Source organism: Arvicola amphibius, chromosome 14 (assembly GCF_903992535.2).
Source record: "Arvicola amphibius chromosome 14, mArvAmp1.2, whole genome shotgun sequence".
NCBI lineage: Eukaryota > Metazoa > Chordata > Mammalia > Rodentia > Cricetidae > Arvicola > Arvicola amphibius.
This window is the reverse complement of record NC_052060.1, coordinates 23567290-23587723: the sequence shown is the minus strand read 5'-3', so window position 1 is coordinate 23587723 and position 20434 is coordinate 23567290. Positions and strand designations below refer to the sequence as shown.

Here is a 20434-nt window from a genome sequence, read left to right as displayed (position 1 = left end):
ATTATGACTGCAATATTTCCTGTTATATGATTTTGAACCAATCTCACCACCTACTTTATCCATAACTTTCTTTTCTCATTCTAAGTGTACTGATGATTACAATTCCCCCTTTTAGGTGTATGAGGAAACTTGTCACTAAACATTAAGTGTTTTTCCTAGAAGTTTTGTCTTTTTTTAAAAAAAGTCTCATTTAACAATGGTTTTATCATTTGAGTAATGAGCACATTGTAAATCCTATAAATTTAATATTTTCTTTAAGCATGATGTGGTGGGTGACAAATTCAGACATAACAATAAGCATTTGATCCAGTGAGTTTGTTCCCATTACGGTCTCATCTATTTTATTGATTCAGTTTGGCTCACTAATTAGAGACAAGATAAGCTGATCATTAAAATTATTTTTCTATACTCTTAACCCTTATATTTTACATAAATGATTCAGAGGAAAAATTGAACATAGGAGGAAAAGTGCATATTAAGAAAACAAACTGGTGAGTTATGTTGTAATAGAAGAGGTGGTACAGCTGGTTAAGGACACCAGGGTGGTGGTGCTTAGTACACCATTGGTCACCTTGGAGATCAGCTCACAAGGCTGACAGAAGTTATATTTGGAGAATTATATAAGGTTCTCAAGAGAGAATGTTGAAAAGATTAGATGATAGAAAATTATAAAATTATAAATCTGTCCTTTTTTCAACTGAAGAGAAATTGAAACCAAAACATTGAAATTCCTCTTGTTGTATAATTGGGAAACACTTAACAGTAGGTTTGAATGATTTTTATTTATACAACTTACTCTGGTAAGTTATTTAAAAACACAAGCTTTTTTTTTTTTTTTTTTTTTTTTTACTTTCTACCTGTTTGTACTTAAATAGGAGTTGTTTGTGTTTCATTATTTAATGGTTTCACCGTACTTTTTAGGTTTAAGGGTTTCATGGTCTTTTATCAGTTTGTTGACAGATCGTGTTTGCTTGCCCCGCAGCACCAAATGTACTATTTGTGTTGGAAACACTCCTGAGCCTTGGCTCAAAACTTATCTTTAATTCTAGACTACTGGCCTTCATATGCAACTTATACTAAGCAGAAGTTTTTATATTTTTCTGTTGGGTGGTATTGGTAGATAAATACTTACTGATTTGAGACAGAATCCAACGTACAATTCAGAGAAATTATGAATTATTTTAAGTAAAACAGCCATAACATGAATAAATTTTATGTAATATATCTTCCTAAGATTTTAGAATGTTAAAACTGGAAAAATAAAGCATGGACACTTTCAACACTTAGAGATAGTCAATGAGATATAGATGATAAAATTACATGTGAAGATTAGAGCAACTCTAATATTTTAATGATCCTGATCTAAATTTTTAACTATAAAGATATTTAACTATGAGACTTCTAGGCTACAAACTACTAATGGCAAGAGTAGGTAAGCTGCCTCTTGTTGGTCATCATTATTTAATTTTCATAATGTCTTAGTGTGCCATCAATTTCAGGAAGAACCCAATATGAATAATTTTTCAAACAATTAGCATTTACATATGCAAACTGGAAATATAGAGATAAAAATACAAATTAGAGTTTACTACTTTTTTAACATTTAGACAAAGTTTCTTCTAATTATATGACTTCTGTATCCCTAAGTAGAGTTTAAGCTAAATGCCTACATTTAAGTTTGATTTATTAAGAGGAATTCTGATTTATAATAGTTATTATTTTATTATATATATTATATATTATTATATAAAGATTTATAATATAAATCTTTAATATTTATCATGAAACAATAAGACACCTATTTTATAACATTGGTTAGAAAAAGGCTTTGATAATATTATGTTTAATTTTCAGTTAGACATTTTATTTTATTTTGTTTTTAGAAACAATCTTCTGTTAGTTTACATATCAATCCCAGTTCCTCTCCCTCCTCTCCTCTCCTCTCCTCTCCTCTCCTCTCCTCTCCTCTCCTCTCCTCTCCTCTCCTCTCACTCCTCCCCGCTTTGTGGTTGTTGTCGCCCATGCCGCTTGGACGGTGGGACCTGTCTCTCAATGCTTCTTCCTTACCGTCTCAGTAGCTTTTTTCTCCTTTTGGGGATCAGATTGTGCGTCCCCCAGTCCATTGCTCCCTTTTGCCTCCTGAGTTTTGATGAGGACCAAGAAACATTACATAATCTGTTTTCCAAAGTAGGCACTGTGTATGTGTATTGTGATACTACAAAGTAGCTATAAATATTGTACATGCTTTCTTGAATGTAGTGAGGTGCAGGGGGCTGCGTTCCCACCCGGCACCCAGCTGCCTGACTAGTGTATGCCTCAAAATAGCAACACACAAACTGTATTCATTTAAACACTGCCTGGCCCATTAATTTCAGCCTTTTATTAGCTAATTCTCACATTTTGCTTTAACCCATATTTAGTAATGTGTATAGCACCACAAGGGGTAGCTTACCGGGAAGATTCTAGCCTGCATCCATCTCGGAGAGTAGAGTAATGGCAACTGCTTGAGGCATCTGCCTCACTCCCAGCATCCTGTTCTGTCTACTCCACCCACCTAAATCCTGCTCTATCAAAAAGCCAAGGCAGTTTCTTTATTAACCAATGAGAGTCCTCCATCACTTGAAAATTTAAGTATCTAAGATTCTTGAGAGAAACTGTTTTGTTGTTTAGATGATATCAAATTCAAATGTTCTAATATATATAAAATTGAACTCAAAGCCACGAATATACTGGGCAATGGACTATGTCCTTAGCTCCATTTGTCATTATTATTATTTAAAATTTCTTACTTATATACAAGGTATTGTGAACAGATTCTTTTCCCTTTTATCTTCTCTAAGTCCAATATCCACACTTTTAATGTCTTTTGTAACTAGTCCAACTTCTTTTTCTTTATTTTTCTGTGCAAGACGTGGATATATGATCATATTTGCTATGCATTTACACTTGCAAAACCATGTTTAATCCATAAGGCAAGGTATTACAGTGTTTAACTCTGTCCTCCAGATCTTAGATTCTTCTTTTTTATTTTTTATAAAAACAACAAACTATTTTTTTTAATTTTACATACTCATCCCAGTTCCCACTCCCTCCTCTCCTCCTATTCCCTCCACCATCCCTTCTGTCCCACCTTCCATCAGAGAGGGTAAGAAACACTGCTTTGTTGAAGGTCCAAGGTCCTCCCTGCTATATCTTGTCTGAGCAAGATATTCCTCCAGAGAGAATGGGTTCCCAAAAAGCTAGTACAAGCAGTAGGGATATATCCTGGTGCTGCTGCAAGTGGACCCGCAGTCTACCCCAGCCATATAAATGTCACCCACATTCAGAGAGTCCAGTTTGGTCCTATGTTGCATCCTTCCCTGTCTGGCTGGAGTTGGTGAGCACCTATTAGCTCACATAAACTGTTCAGAGGGTGTCCCCATCATGATCTTGAGCTCTTTGCTCATGTTCTCACTTCTCTCACTCTTCAATTGGACTTGGGGAGCTATCATCTCTGCCCTTCCTTCACCTCTACTATCCCATTCACTCAAGTTCTCCTACTCCCTATCCTTCTCCCCTTCTCCTTCTTTTCTGTCTTCCCTTATCTTCATTCCTCTATGATTCATCACAGAAAACATTAAAACCAACAAATTCTTAGATGCTTTTGTTAAAAAATGAACAATTATTTTATATGCTTGGCTGCTTTGCTTACATGCTTATCTTGCACCATGTGTATGAAGTACCCTCAAAGGCTAAAAAAGGAAGTTGTATCCTCAGGAAGTGGAGAGTTGTAGAGAGTTGGGAATTACTTGTTGGTGCAGAGCATCAAACACAGTTCCTCTGGAAGAGCAGAAGACACTATTAATGCCCGAGCATCACTCCAAGCCCAAGTTCTTACCATGATGTTTTCTGGGTTCTATTGTGGATAATATAGAGTTGGGGCTGAACTCAGTCCTCTGAAGAGTTATCAGTCATTGCTTTGGCTGTCACCCATTGCTAAAGAGTTCTTTGTCTAAGGATGAGACATATTTTAATCTTTGGTGGTAAACATAAGTATGTATAAAGCAATTCAACTTCATGTTTATTTAACAAAACATTGGTAATAGCTGATAACATAAGACCCATGATCTCCCAGACCATAAATAATTGACCACATTTATAATACTGTGTTTCAGTTTTGAAGGTGATTACATTGAATCTTTATTTTTCTTTTGGTAGGATGTTCATTTTTACTATGTTAATTCTGAGCTGTGAGCATGGGTGTTCTTTTCATCTTCTGATATCATCTTTACTTTCTTTTTTTCAAGTACTTAAAGTTTTGTTATACAAGTCTTTCACTTGCTTGGCTAGAGTTACCCCCAAGGTATTTTGTGTTGTTGGAGGTTGTTGTGAAAGTTCTTTCTCTGATTTTTTTTTTATCAGTCTGTTTGTCATTTGTGAATAGGAAGGCTAGTCATTTTTAAATCTTGTTTCCAGTGACTTCACTGATTATGTTTATCAGATTTAGGAGTTCCTTGCTGGAATTTTTGGGGTAATTTTTATATACTCTGGTATAATCTGCCAATCTTCATCAGCTTTCTTACTGCTCTAGCTAGAACTTCAAATACTATATTGAATAGATATGGAGAGAGTGTACAATCTTTCATGTACCTGATTTTAGTGGAGTTGTAGTGAATTTCTCTCCATTTTGTTTTGTTAAAGGTAGTGTTCATGCAGTTTGTTGGGGCAAGGAGCAAAGAGGAACATCAGGATTGAGAGAGGAATAATTAAACCTGTGTCAGTCTTGTTATTCTTCTCAGGTCTGATACGTTCTCCTTCATTCTCCTTAATCAGTGATAGTACCTTCAAAAACCTAGATGTTTAGCATTTCTCTTTTTCTTGTGATTAGGCAACTGTGGACCATACTGTTTGTAATCCTTTACAGTTTATAAGTAACTAGTACTTGAATATTGATTCACGTTAGCTTTTATTTCATTGTACTCTTTCCCCTTTTCTTTCTAATTTTTATTTTTCAGGAATAAAGTGGTTGTTAGAAAAAACACTAACAACATCATAGCAAAATGAAGTTCTTCCTTCTGCTTTCCCTCATTGGGTTCTGCTGGGCTCAGTATGACCCACACACTCAGTATGGACGAAGTGCTATTGTCCACCTGTTCGAGTGGCGCTGGGTTGATATTGCCAAGGAATGTGAGCGATACCTAGCTCCTAAAGGATTTGCAGGGGTGCAGGTAATGTTTGTTCACAATTTAAATGCAGAGTTCACTGTGCATATATAAAACTGTTTTCTATATTTTTGATTATTTTTTTTAGCAATGTTTTACTTCAAATATAACTTTCTTGAGGAAGAGAAAATTTAGGGGATGGTAACTTTGTTTCTTGTTTTAGGACACCAGGAGGTCCTCTCCATTGTGCTGTCAATGGTTTTTTTTTTTTTTTTTTCCTCATGGTTTATTTTTTTTATATTTAAAATTTTCCATCTCCTTCCCTCCTCCCCCCTCCCTCCCCTCCTCCTCCCCCTTCCCTTCCCTCCTTCTCCCCCTTCCCTCCCCTCCCCTCCACCCATACCTCCCCTCCCTCCCTCTCAAGGCCAAGGAGCCATCAGGGTTCCCCACTCTATGCTAAGTCCAAGGTCCTCCCAATTCCCCCCAGGTCCAGGAAGGTGATCGACCAAGCTGAGAAGGCTCCCACAGAGCCCGTCCATGCAGAAGAATCAGAGCCCAGAGCCATTGTCCTTTGCTTCTCAGTCAGCCCCCGCTGTTGGCCACATTCAGAGAGACGGGTTTGGTCGCATGATCCATCAGTCCCATTCCAACTGGAGTTGGTGATCTCCCATTAGTTCTGTCCCACCGTCTCCATGAGTGAACGCACCCCTCTCCTTCCTGACTTTCTCCCTCATGTTCTCTCTCCTTCTGCTCCTCATCAGGACCTTGGGAGCTCAGTCCAGTGCTCCAATGTGGGGCTCAGTCACCTTCCCCATCTGTTGCCAGATGGTTGTTCCCTCACGGTCCTGACTTTCTTTCTCATGTTCTCTCTCCTTCTGCTCCTCATCAGGACCTTGGGAGCTCAGTCCGGTGCTCCAATGTGGGGCTCTGTCATTTTCATCATCTATCGTCAGGTGGAGGTTCTATGGTGATATGCAAGAAATTCATCAGTATGGCTATAGGAACTGGCCTTTTCAGGCTCCCTCTCCTCAGCTGCCCAAGGAACTAACTGGGGGCGTCTCCCTGGAAACCTGGGAACCCCTCTAGGGTCAAGTCTCTTGACAACCCTCAGGTAGCTCCTTAAATTAAGATATATGCTTCCCTGCTCCCATATCCACCCTTCCTATATCCCAAGCACCCCATTCCTCCGAGCTCCCCCCGTTCTCCCCTTCACACTTTTCTCTCCCCATCTTCCCTTGGCCCAGTCTCGCCCAACCCTCAAGTTCCCAATTTTGCCTGGCGATCGTGTCTACTTCCAATATCCAGGAGGATTACTATATCTTTTTTTGGGAGTTCACCTTCTTATTATCTTCTCAAGGATCCCAAATTTATAGGCTCGATGTTCTTTAATTATGACTAGAAACCGATTATGAGGTTCTAACACAACAGATCCACAAGCACACAGCCTAAGAATTGCAGGATCTTTCACAGTTTTCTACAAGATTTATTTATGTAAAGTAAACCATAACTAATCTGATAATCTTAATTTTTTATTTGTAGGTCTCTCCACCCAATGAAAATCTTGTAGTTAACAATCCTTCAAGACCTTGGTGGGAAAGATACCAACCAATTAGCTACAAAATATGTTCAAGGTCTGGAAATGAAGATGAATTCAGGGATATGGTGGCTAGGTGTAACAATGTTGGTGTAAGTGAAGTCATATTTCCTTTGAATTTATTATTTGAAAAACTATTTTCTGTCTTATGTTTTCTATTCTTCTTGAAAACAAACATTCATACTTTAATTTTTTCTTTACATTTTAGCTACAACTCAAAATTAACTTCTTTATGGTCAGTTTTAAAAAATTTCTTTCATATGAAGCACTTAAAGAAAAGTTTAGGGGAATGGGACCTTTGTATCTTGTTTTATAACACAAGTAGGCCCTCCATTGTACTATCAACATTTTTAGTGGTTCTAACAAACCATAAAGCAAAACTTTGGCTATTTATTCTTGTAACCACACTCATTTTATACCAATCATTTTCTAGTCAAGTAATAGAAATTTCAAGTGCAATACAAACTTTCACATTTATGGTAAATAGCTATTTCCCCTTTAAATAATGACCAGTATCTGCCATTTTTTTTCTTCAGAGACTAAAAATGACTCACATTAACTCCTTTTAAGAAAAATAATGTCCATTTTTCTTAATCTAATTATAATTTTTTTAAAAAAATAACACGTTTTATTTGATTTTAGTGATAACAGTTTCTGGGTTTTCACTTATGAGCTTTATAAATCCTCAAGCTAATATTAGGACTGTTCATGATTGTCATTTCACATTGGTTTTCTTTCACACTGGACTTTTTGTCTTGTCTAAAATTCAACTATAAAATAGCATATCTATCTATCATCTGTCTGTCTGTCTGTCTGTCTACCTATCTATCTATCCAGCCATCCACATATCTATATATTTGTGTATTCTGTGCAGTCTAATTATATCCATTTTATCTCTACTTTAATTCGAATAACACACTTTTCCGTTCAGGTCCGTATTTATGTGGATGCTGTCATTAACCACATGTGTGGAGAAGGGGCTCAAGCAGGAACCAGCAGTACATGTGGAAGTTATTTCAACCCACAAACCAGGGACTTCTCTGGAGTTCCATACTCTGGTTGGGATTTTAACGATGGCAAATGTAGAACTGGAAGTGGAGGCATTGAAAATTACAATGATGCTGCTCAGGTGAGGAAAATGATCAGAGTAAAACATTCTGTCCTCAGTATGCACATAGAGCTTTTGGAATACTATTTGAAATGTAGTTTAGAGTCCTTAAGCAATGCATTACTAGGTGGTAGAAGTGCAAATACATTTTCAGAAACATTTCTAGTTATTTGATGTTTCAAAATTTGATTTGTGTAGCAGTATAAGAGAAAGAAATAAAAAAGAATGGAAAAAAAGAGAGGAAAGCAAAGGGTTTTCTCAAACAACTACAATCTTGCCTATGTCATTTCCTCATTGTTCCATCTTCATTGGAAAATCTTCTTAGGGTGTATTCACAGTAGAACGTGAATGTTCCCACTGTCCTATGAACAGGCTTTATGAAGCTTCCTAATAGACTAGTTGGTGAATATGTGAATAGTCAAAGGGAGTCTAAGGTGACAGGTGACTTGTAAATCAATCACCATTTTATTTTGCTTCTTTTTGTTTGTTTCAATAGGTCAGAGACTGTCGTCTTACTGGACTTTTGGATCTTGCACTTGGAAAAGATTATGTTCGTGGCAAGGTGGCTGACTACATGAACCATCTCATTGACATGGGTGTAGCAGGGTTCAGACTTGATGCTTCTAAGCACATGTGGCCTGGAGACATAAAGGCAGTTTTGGACAAACTGCATAACCTAAATACAAAATGGTTCTCTCAAGGAAGCAGACCTTTCATTTTTCAAGAGGTAAAGTAAGACACGTATGTAAATATAAACGACATCAGTTTGCTAGCCAGAAGATGGATGGAAGATTTTATTAAACATAATTTCAATAGGCTAATGTCTGAGTACCTTATTAAATGTGAAATTTAATTTTATTTATATATAACAGACTTAATTCTTTTCCAGAGTAAGGGTTTAAATGAGTGTAGAGAATTTGTGTAGCCTGCGATACTATTGGGTCAATTAGTGTATACTCAGGGATGATTATGCCAAGCAGAAAATCTTAGTCATTGACTCCAGCTTGTCTTCTAAATTTGACTCCTGTCTGAAGTATTATTCAATGTTTAAAATTTGAGTAAGCTGATTAATATTTCTGTGCACATTTTTTATGTGAAGAGGTTAGTACTGTTTTGTATTTGATTTCTTTGGAAAACTAAATGAATTTTAATTGCTGAACTTATTTGTCAGTAAGTACTTTGAAGGTCTGAATTTTAAATTATATATTAAATTTAAATATTATTTATTGGACAAAAATGACATTGTCACCAAATTTCTTTCAATTATAAAGAAATAGGAGCCGGGCGGTGGTGGCGCATGCCTTTAATCCCAGCACTCGGGAGGCAGAGGCAGAAGGATCTCTGTGAGTTCGAGACCAGCCTGGTCTACAAGAGCTAGTTCCAGGACAGGCTCTAAAAAAGCTGCAGAGAAACCCTGTCTCCAAAAACCAAAAAAAAAAAAAAAAAAAGAAAGAAATAGGAAAAACTAATTTGAGCATCAAGAGCATAAAGAATTTAAAAGATATTATTTTGACATTGAACATTTTAATATTACTTTATCCAATTTATGACAGTTTCCTCTATATCTCTACTAGGTAATTGATCTGGGTGGTGAGGCAATTAAAAGTAGTGAGTACTTTGGAAATGGCCGTGTGACAGAATTCAAGTATGGAGCAAAACTGGGTACAGTTATGCGCAAGTGGAATGGAGAGAAGATGGCCTACTTAAAGTAAATACATCATCCTTTGTTATTGTGTCTCTCACGCATGTGTTGTCATCCAAATACATGGGCATCTTAGAACATTCTAATTTATTAAATATTTATCAAGAAATTAGCTATCAAGAAGGTTCACTGCTCTCTAAATCACAATTAATCATCTGCAATTAATTATTTTCATTTTAATTGTCAATAACAAGGAGGCATTTAGAAACACCAAGCATCACCTAGAGATTTATTTTTCTGTTTGAGATATAAACCAACTAGAGTTTGATAATCATTAAATTATCTGTTAAAGTCAGGATATTACTTCAAAAACCATTCTACTCATCAATAAAACTATAATGTGGACACACTATTACGTTTGTGTATTGCAATAAATTACTTTGAAATGTTAAATTGTTTATAAAATACAGTGTAATATTCAATCTTATTTGTTTTTCATTTTTTCATAATGTGATATGGATATTTACCCTTCATGTGTTTATCTACATTACATTACACTCTTATATGAGCAATGTGAACGCAAAACAAATAAACTTACCAAACCTAGAATCATGGGATATGTTAGGCAATTACATATGTGTATATACACATACCTGGGAGAAATTTTTTCCCCTGGAATAATTTTTTAGTTATAGAATCAGTAGTTAAATGAAAATAGATTACAGAAAGAGATACAGATTTACGGTAACCCAAAGGTATTGTAAAAGAATAATATATACATATTTTTTTTTTAAATAGGAACTGGGGCGAAGGTTGGGGTTTCATGCCTTCTGATAGAGCCCTGGTCTTTGTGGACAACCATGATAACCAGCGAGGTCATGGAGCTGGAGGAGCATCCATCCTGACCTTCTGGGATGCTAGGTGGGCAAAACTGTTTTTCACTTCTTTGTTACTTGTCCTTTACTGATGATAAATTTTCTATTCTTCTATTATAATATTATTTTGTAATTTTCAGACTCTATAAAATGGCAGTTGGATTTATGTTGGCTCATCCTTATGGATTCACACGAGTAATGTCAAGTTACCATTGGCCAAGATATTTTGAGAATGGAAAAGTAAGCTCAAATATATTTTTTTTTCAATCAAAGGGAAGAGGTTATAATTTCACACAAAATTTGTTGCATAAAAACATGCCGCCAAATAGTAATATACTGTAATTTTAGTAAGGTAAGTATATTATAAAAGTACCAACTACTTTATCACTGAGAGAAAATCTGGAAAAGTAGAGATCAAGGTACAAAAGGCAAAACATAGGAGTTTAATATTACTTACCTCGTCAATGATATATAGAGATTGTGAATAGGAACACCTGAAAAGAAGATAAACGTTTCATTTAATGTTGAACTAGAGTTCTGCCTTATCCCTGGGGAACACTTGCCAGGGCTGAAGGAGTACGGGAAAGCACTACCAGAAAGAACAGCAAGAGACTTTTGGAGAACAGCTCTTTCATTAGGAGAGGGCAGGGAACAGTTATACCCTATAAGAAAGGCTAGTTGGACCCCTGTGGTGGTATGTTACTGGTTGGGGGCCAGAACAACCAGTGTGCTTAATGTGCATACACGGGAGCAGCAAGGGCCAGGGGAAGAAACCTTACAAGGTCATACAGAAAAGAAAAAAATTCCAGCCTGGGATGTTTTTCTATTCAGATATACAGCAACGAGTCCTCATAGCCTTGGAGAATCATGAGCTTATCAGTTCCACCAGGGTACGATAGCACCCTGGGATGTCTATCTGTTGGGGTTTGTTGGTGTAGAGCAGGCAGGGGATGTGGGATATGGGTGAGGCATATGGAGCAGGAAGCAGTCAAATGCCTGCTGCTCTCAGGATGAGAAAATCTGGGGATTTTGGCATGCTTCTACCCCATCTTAGTTTTGGGCCAGAACTGCCATTTAAAACTTGAGCAAGATAAACATTTGGTAAATACTTTTAGAATATTTCAATGGAAAGAAAAGAAATCATTTGGTGTAATGGAGATTAACTTATATATATATGTATATATATATTATTCATATATATGAATTATGTTAAATGAATCAAATAAATTTGAAGACTGATTCAAGAATACTAAGCATTATGAAAATATCATGCAATACTTTAATTGAACCATTTCAAAAAGTAACTAAATGCCTGGGGAGATGACATAGAGGCTGAAGCTCTTGAAGACAGTACAGGGTTCATCTCCCTGGCATGTTGCAATATTGAGCAGTTCAGTGTCTCATCTGTGACACAACTATCCAACAGATAGGGACCACAGATTTGTAGGTCATCAAACTGAAGTTCTTTGTTTAGAAGAGAGACTTTTCCTCTATTGTCAATGGAGAGACTGTTTGTTCAATTGTTTTAGGAATATGTGTATATGTGTTGGCAATCATGAAATGCATATTAAAACTTTGGAAAATATATTACAGAATATTAGTATATATTTATTAGTACTTTTATTTAAGAGATGGTATGAAACCTAAGCTTATATTAATTTGAAAATTAATTACACTTGTTAAGGAAGTTCTACAGATATTGATATTTTATAATAAGCAAACAATATTTCTATTTTATAGATGATGAGATTCAGGGATGTATCTTGTATGAGTTTTCTAAAGCTGTCAGTACTGGATTCTGTCCTTCTTTAATCTTTCTGATACAAATGCTCTTATCGCTTTAGTGATACTAAAGAAGTTAGAGAGATATTAAGAAGTTATTGCTTGGAAAGGCTCTGAGTGAATAAAAGTGTGTATAATAAAAATGTCATATTTCTCTGAAATATGACTCTAGAGAAATATTCAGTAATGTTCCAAAGTTAGACACTAAGTATATACTATAGAGAATCAAGTAACAGAACATTTTTAGTTTAGTGCAATGAAAATGAGACATGAATCTTAAAATCCTGCAATTTATTCTTGTAATTAAGGATATCAATGATTGGGTTGGACCACCAAATGACAATGGAGCAACCAAAGAAGTGACAATTAATGCAGACACCACTTGTGGCAACGGCTGGGTCTGTGAACATCGATGGCGCCAGATAAGGTTAGAAGTGTCCCCTACACATCTTGTCTAATAAGAAAATTGTTTAACTTTTTGTTTTAAATTGTTCAATATAAAGGGTACGAGCATTTTATGTGATATTGTGCTTTTAGGAACATGGTTGCCTTCAGAAACATAGTCGGTTTTCAGCCTTTCTCAAACTGGTGGGATAATGGCAGCAACCAAGTAGCTTTTGGAAGAGGAAACAAAGGATTCATTGTCTTTAACAATGATGACTGGTAAGTGGAAGTCAATTACATTAGGATTGTATACTTTCATACTTTCACATCTTTCCTTTTGCTTCATGCTCATTTGTAGCTGAAAATATTTTTGTTAATGGATTTAAGAAAGCACAGTTACCTGAAAACTATAGAAAAGAAAATGCTTTTCTATAGTTTTTGTTTACTTTGTTTCTCCATTTTATTATAGATTTTGTTTCAAGTAGAATTTTGTTTTGCTGCTGGTTTTGGTGTACTCTTACACTTTTGTATTCATATATTCTCATTCATATACTCATGTGGTATTTGTACAAAGCATATAAACATTCAGCAAGTCTTAAAATCAGTGAACGTATGGACATTATTAGATTCAAAATACTTTCCCCGATCTCCTAGCTCTGTATCACAACTATTTCTTTTTCTGTTTCCTTGTTATCTAAACTTAAATTTTTTGCCTTTGTGTAATGAATAGTTTCAATGCATTTGCCTACTTACTCTGGCTGATGGTTTTTCTCAGGAGGCAATTGAGTTTTTCTACCGTTCTCGATTATTGTCCTTCTGTTTTTGATGCATGTGTATGTTTTCTTCTCCGTGAACATTTTCCTATTTGTATACAACTATACGTAAAGAATCTTTGTGCAAGTACTTGGCAATCTCAGTCATTTTTTGCTCATTTTCAATTATGGTTAGTTTCTTTTCTGATGCTGTGACCAAACATCATGAGCAAGTCAACTTACAGAAGAAAGATTTTATTTGGGCTTGCAATTCGAGGTCATTAGAATGGAAAAGCAAGGTATGACGCAGGAACAGGAAGCTAATGACTCACACTTTGAACCACTGCACAATACAGAAAGCGCTAACTGGAGAATGTTGGAGTCTTTCCCTGTCAAGGGCTGCTTTCAGTGACACAATTCTTCCACATCCACATTAGCTAACCTCTCCAAACTATGCCACCTCAGGAACCAAATTTTTAAATTAACAACTGCTCTTTTTACATATCTATCTATATATCATAATCTATATCTATTTCTGTATCATCTATCATCTATCTCTCTATCTATCATCTATCTGTCTGTCTATCTATCTATCTATCTATCTATCTATCTATCTATCTATCTATCTATCTAATCTATTATCTATCTATCTATCTATCCATCTATCTATCCATTCATATCTATCTATCTATCTATCTATCTATCTATCTATCTATCTATCTATCTATCTATCTATCATCTATCTATCTATCTATCTATCTATCTATCATCTATCTATCTATCTATCATCTATCTATCTATCTATCTCTATCTAATCTATCTATCATCTATCTATCATCTATCTGTATCGATCTGTCTATCTTTAAGGCTAGTAAATTATAACTTAAAATTACACAACACAAAGTTTTGGAAGTTACTTAATTTGGAGATGGTCTGCTGTCTTGAATTTGTTTGAATTTTACTCTTCTTTCCTTTTCAGGTCACTGTCAACAACTTTACAAACTGGTCTCCCTGAAGGCACGTACTGTGATGTCATTTCTGGAGATAAAATTAATGGCTATTGCACCGGAATTAAAGTCTATGTTTCTGGAGATGGCACTGCACAATTTTCTATTAGTAACACTGCTGAAGACCCATTTATTGCAATCCATGTCGAATCAAAACTATAAAATTTAAAATAAATTCATTCGGAGAGCATCAATCATTTGTATTTGTTTTCTTTTGCATAGTTTAATTTTTATACTTCATTCACACTTATAAATCTGTAACAGTAATGAACTTGAATTGGTAAAAAATGCTTATTGAAATCAATGTACTTTTGAGAAAATTACATACAGGGATTTTAAAATGTTTTAGAAGATTCTCTTTAAATTCTTTGTTAATGGCAATTCTCAGATCTATGAAGATATTCTGATAAATAATATATTGTTTTATTTCAAGTACCATTTGTTTAATAGTACCCTAATTTCTGTTCTTTCGTATGTATGTATGTATGTATACACACACACACACAAATATACATATATATATATAATCATTTTGATCTTATTCATTTCCTTTTCTTCCATTTTCTCTCCCATTTTTCACCAGATTCCTTCTTATTCAATACAAACATTCCTTTCCCCAGTTTTATGTCTTTTTTTGACCAACTGCTCTTAGGTAGGGTTGCCTGCAAGAGCATGAGTAGAAAGTTATTACTTGAACATTATTACTTGAACAAAAGCAAATGGCCAGTATATAAAACACTGAGGAATACAATCTACCCCATGTTAGCAACTCCTAATTGCTTATAGCCTCCCAAGAAGGGATGGAGCCAATCCATAGCTGAATCTTTGTGTGCCAAGTATCAAGCAGTACTTGTGTAGTTAGTCAACAATACTCAGTGAGTTTATGAAAGCCAGAGTCCTTTCATGTTCCAATGACATCATCTCACAACACTCCCTTCAATCCTGTTCTTTTGCTTTCTTTCCACCTCCTCTTCTCTGATATTCCCTGATCTTTGAATGGGGTTTATAGACATCCCCTTCTAGGATGTGTGCTCATCAGTCTCTTAATGTTATCACTTTGACCAGTATGAGTTTCCTCTTTGTCTGTCACCCACAGAAAAGGAAAACTCACTGACCAAGGGTTAGAACAATACAAATCAATGGTATGAACATAACCGTGTAGAAAATAAATAGACACAATAATGTCTGCTTAGCAAAAGATCCATAGTAATTTTTCTCAAAAGTTCATTTACATACTGAACTATGCACTTTTGGTTAAGTTTAGAGTACCAGGTAGGATTTCCTCTTGTGAAGTGAGTATACAGTCCAGTCATTATAGATTTGATTATCTCCATAGCAATTATGTACCTTTGGGTACAACTTGCCTGGCATTTTGGTTTTGTAGCTGACAGAATTTATAGCTAGATATGTCCTCTGATGACTTTTCTACCCTCAAAGTCTGCACAGAACCTTCCAAAACTAAGAAAACTTATCAACCTAAAAGGAAAACATATAGCTCAGTTATGGTTTGATTTTTTATGTTCTGTCTTCAAAATATCCTAAGTAATAAGGGCTTACTTAAGTTCTAGTGGGAAACCAAGAACAATGCCAATAACCACTATTCGTCTTTGTTGGCTTTTATGTGGACCCTCTATTGTACTCCATTTATTTACATGATTTCCATAATAAATTGATTTCCATAATAAGTTTCTTGATTCTAATTTTCTCTGTTTAGCTTTTTTTCCTGACTTATCTATTACCAACACAGGTTATAACCAACCAGCTAAACAATAACAAATGTCCAAAACCCATTGGCTAACCACTCACCCAACCTCTTGTGAATGTGGTTGTCTTATTCTTATTTTTACTTTTTGCTGTCTGGGGGTGAAAATATCTTTAAGGGACCATGGAAAAAAAAAAGGTTGGGTTAATTGTGAATTCCTGGAAGAGTTAACTGTATCATTTGTTTTCCAGTCTTGCCTCAAACCCTGTCTAGAGTAGTGTGTTAGGCTGAATCATCTCAGCTCGCCATTTCAAAACGGTTTTGAGCAGTTTGTAGTTCAAAGGTGATCTTTGTGAGCTATTTTTCAGATTAGTGGTGTTATTTTCGTCCTGGAGGAATTGACATCATGGGATCTCATCCTCCTTATGGAGACTTCAGTGGTCACTGTTAGGCATGCTGATGGTTCACTGCAGAAAACTGACAGAGATTCAAACCCGAAATAAAGTACTCGAAGGTAGATAAAATCTTTTTCTAGAAATAGTTAGTGCTTTATATAACCTTTAAAATCATGACGAAAAGTTTAAATATATAATATGTTATATATATAATCAATATAACATGCAATTAATATTAAATATATTTAATATATATTATAAATCTTATACCTTAAGAAAAGCTATTAAAGAGTAGACATAAAAGCAAAGGATTATGAGATTAGTGGCAATAAAATAGTCCTTAAATATTTGTTCTTCTTCTGTCCTATATCAGGTGGCTCATCTGACATGAGACAGGGATTTCAAATTTAATTTAATAAGCATGGTTGGGTATAGGAGGAGATTGCTTATTGCCGATCATCCAGACCTGAATGACAATACATACAATAGTATTTACAGCACTCTTTAGCCAATATCTTAGGCATATTTCTAGCTAATACTTTTTTTTCACTTGGAACAGATTTTAATTTTATTTTTATCTGTTTGTTATTGATTTTTATTGATCTCTACAATTTTCTCTGCTCTCCCCCTGCCTCTCTCCTCTCCCCTTCAACACTTCCCCAAGGTTTCCATGCTCCCAATTTACTCAGGATCTTGTCTTTTTCTACCCCATGAAGATTAGATCTATGTATGTCTCTTTTAGTGTTCTCATTGTTGTCTAAGTTTTATGGAATTGTGATTTGTAGGCTGGTTTTCTTTGCTTTATGTTTAAAGACCACCTATGAGTAAGTACATGTGATAATTGTCTTTCTGTGTCTGGGTTGCCTCACTCAAAATAATGTCTTCTAGCTCCACCCATGTTCTTGAAGAAATCAAGATGTTATTTTTTCTGCTATGTAGTACTCCATTGTATAAATGTACCACATTTTCCTTATCCATTCTTTGGTAGAGGGGCATTTAGGTTGTTTCCAGGTTCTGGCTATGACAAACAATGCTGCCATGAAAATAGCAGAGAACTTGTCCTTGTGGCACGATTGAACATCCTTTGGATATATTCCCAAAAGTGGTAATACTGGGTCTTGAGGAAGGTTGTTTCTTAATTTTCTGAGAAATCACCATACGGACATGAAAAAAGGATGTACCAGCTTGCATTCACACCAGCAGTGTAGAAGTGTTCTCATTTCCCCACAACCTCTCCAGCATAAGTTGGCATCAGTGTTTTTGATCTTGGCCATTCTTACAGGTGTAGGTGGAATCTCAGAGTTGTTTTGATGACTAAGGATGTTGAACATTTTTTAAAGTCTCTTTCAGCCATTTTAGAATCCTCTGTTGAGAGTTCTTTGCTTAGGTCTATACTCCATTTTTTTTGGGTTATTTTTTCTTCTAATGACCAATTTCTTGAGTTCTTTGTATATTTTGGAGATCAGATCTCTGTCTGCTGTGGGGTTAGTGAAGATCTTTTCCCATTCTGTAGGCTGTTGTTTTGTCTTGTTGACTATGTTATTTGCTTTACAGAAGCTTTTCAGTTTCAGGAGATCGCATTTATTAATTGTTTCTCTCAGTGTCTGTGCAACTGGGATTATATTTATGAAGCTGTCTCCTGTGCCAATGCATTCAAGTGTACTTCCGACTTTCTCTTCTATAACATTCGGTGTGGCTGGCTTTATGTTGAGGTCTTTGATCCATTTGGACTTGAGTTTTGTGCATGGTGATATACATGGGTCTATTTCCATTCTTCTACAGGTTTGACATATCCAGTTACGCCAGCACCATTTGTTCAAGATGCTTTCTTTTTTGTATTTGGTATTTTGTTCTTCTAGAAAATCAAGAAAATAGACAAATGTTTATCCAAACTAACCAAAAGGCTGAGAGAGACTATCCAAATTAACAAAATCAGAAATGAAAAGGGGGACATAACAGCAGACATGGAAGAAATACAGAGAATCATCAGGTCATATTTCAAAATCCTGTACTCCATAAAATGGAAAACTTAAAGGAAATGGACAACTTTCTGGATAAATATTGCTTACCATAATTAAATCAAGACCAGATAAGCAAGTTAAACAGACCTATAATTGCTGAAGAAATAGAAACAGTCATCAAAATTCTCCCAACCACAAAAGCCCATGACTAGATGGTTTCAGCTAATAATCGTACAAGACTTTAATGAAGAACTAAACCAATACCATTGTTAATATATTTATTGCCTGTATATATTTCATGTAGTTATTGTACTTATTTGTATAGTTTTTCTTATATTTGTTATAGCCTTCTTTCTATTTTGGGCAAAAGAGGAAATATGGTAGTATATTATTTGTGTTTTAATAAATAAAGCTTGCCCGAAGACCAGTAAAATCAGTCACACTAGTCAGACATACAGACAAGAAAGTAGTCGCACACACCTTGAATCCCAGTAGTCACACTAGTCACTAGTTAGCCATAGAGGATGGGCGGTGGTGGCGCACCCCCTTAATCCCAGCACTAGAGAGGAATATAATATGGAATGAGATCACGCTCAGTCTCAGTCTCAGTCTATCGTGTTTGGAGTCCAGATTGCCCATTTTTTGGTCAGAGGTAGAAGAAAGAGCCAGTGGGTGGCAGTTTGCTAGTTTGCTTTTTTAAAATATTTATTTATTTATTTATTATGTATACAATATTCTGTCTGTGTGTATGCCTGCAGGCCAGAAGAGGGCACCAGACCTCATTACAGATGGTTGTGAGCCACCATGTGGTTGCTGGGAATTGAACTCAGGACCTTTGGAAGCGCAGGCAGTGTTCTTAACCACTGAGCCATCTCCCCAGCCCCCTAGTTTGCTTTTTTTCATCTTCAGGTTGAATACCAATATCTGTCTCTGGTTTTTTATTATTTGTGCTACAGTTATGGTTGAAAGAAAGTATGTGTGTAAGGAAATGAGCATAGAAATATAAATACAGAAATTTATTATGGAAATCAATAATTCTAGAGAAAAGGAAATCAGAGACTCCCTTATCATGAAGAAATAAGCAGATAAAACTTTGCAAGCATTCATGTTAGTGTAATAATTTATTATTATTTTGAATTTGGTTTCCATGATTTTTGCTGATTACATTTTCTATTAATGTAAAAAAAGAAATCTAACAATGTTCATTATCATATCATGAAATTAATTTGATATTTAAATAAATATATAATTTATAAATATCACATATTTTATATTATATATTGGTTGTGAGCTTAACCTTTAATGGCTGAGCCATCTATTCAGTCCATATATATTGTATATTATGAATAAGTGTTAGTCTAGTTACAATATGTAGACCCAGAGATATTGAACATAGAGGAAGTGCTATGGGGGGATGTGTAGATCTCCTTAGGTGAGGGAGATAAAACTGATTTTATAGGTAGACTGCAATTGGAGGAGGGGAGAACTAGAACAGGAGGATTAGGTAGGAAGAGAGAGGGGAGATAGTGATGATGGAGGGAATGCAGTGATTGACAGCTAGGATTGAGAGGCAATTGAGGGGTGGTATAGAAACTTAGTTCAGTGAAATATATAAAGGCGATCTTAATAAATTCTCCAAGTAACAAGGAAAATGGGTCCCCAAAGGGCCATATCTTATTTCCAAGCAAAACTTCCATTACTGAGAATTGGTAGTATCTAAAGAAGTTGTTGGCCAAAAGGGTTTTGTGGAAATTACCGAACAACTCATTCTATTGCCAAGACAAGAGATTTAACTCCAAAAACTGGCAGCAAGATCCCACTGGTAAATAAAACACTCATACAACTCATTGAATATTGAGACTTAGAATTAGTGCCTACGTAGAACCTTCACCTCCATGTACTTTTGTCTTAGGTATGGGAAGGTATTCTGTATCCTTCCAGAAAAGAACCATGAACATGAACCTAAACACAACCTTGTGATCTACAATCTATTTGTAGAATATTCTGCAAAATATGCTACAGCAATGGTGGCACAAGGCTTATGGAGGCAACAACCCAATATCTTATTTGACTTAAGGCCACCTCCCCAAG

General features: G+C 35.5%; 1 protein-coding gene across 1 annotated transcript; it reads left to right on the top strand.

The window, feature by feature from the left end:
- The first annotated feature begins 702 nt into the window (after window positions 1-702).
- On the top strand, window positions 703-14447 carry LOC119800675 (alpha-amylase 1-like). The gene is made up of 11 exons (XM_038310851.1): window positions 703-800; window positions 4995-5207; window positions 6681-6827; window positions 7667-7864; window positions 8340-8570; window positions 9418-9551; window positions 10284-10406; window positions 10501-10600; window positions 12451-12569; window positions 12680-12805; window positions 14258-14447. Exons 2-11 carry the CDS (start codon window positions 5040-5042, stop codon window positions 14445-14447), a joined length of 1536 nt encoding a protein of 511 aa, XP_038166779.1. The 5' UTR covers window positions 703-800; window positions 4995-5039.
- The last annotated feature ends 5987 nt before the right edge of the window (window positions 14448-20434 follow it).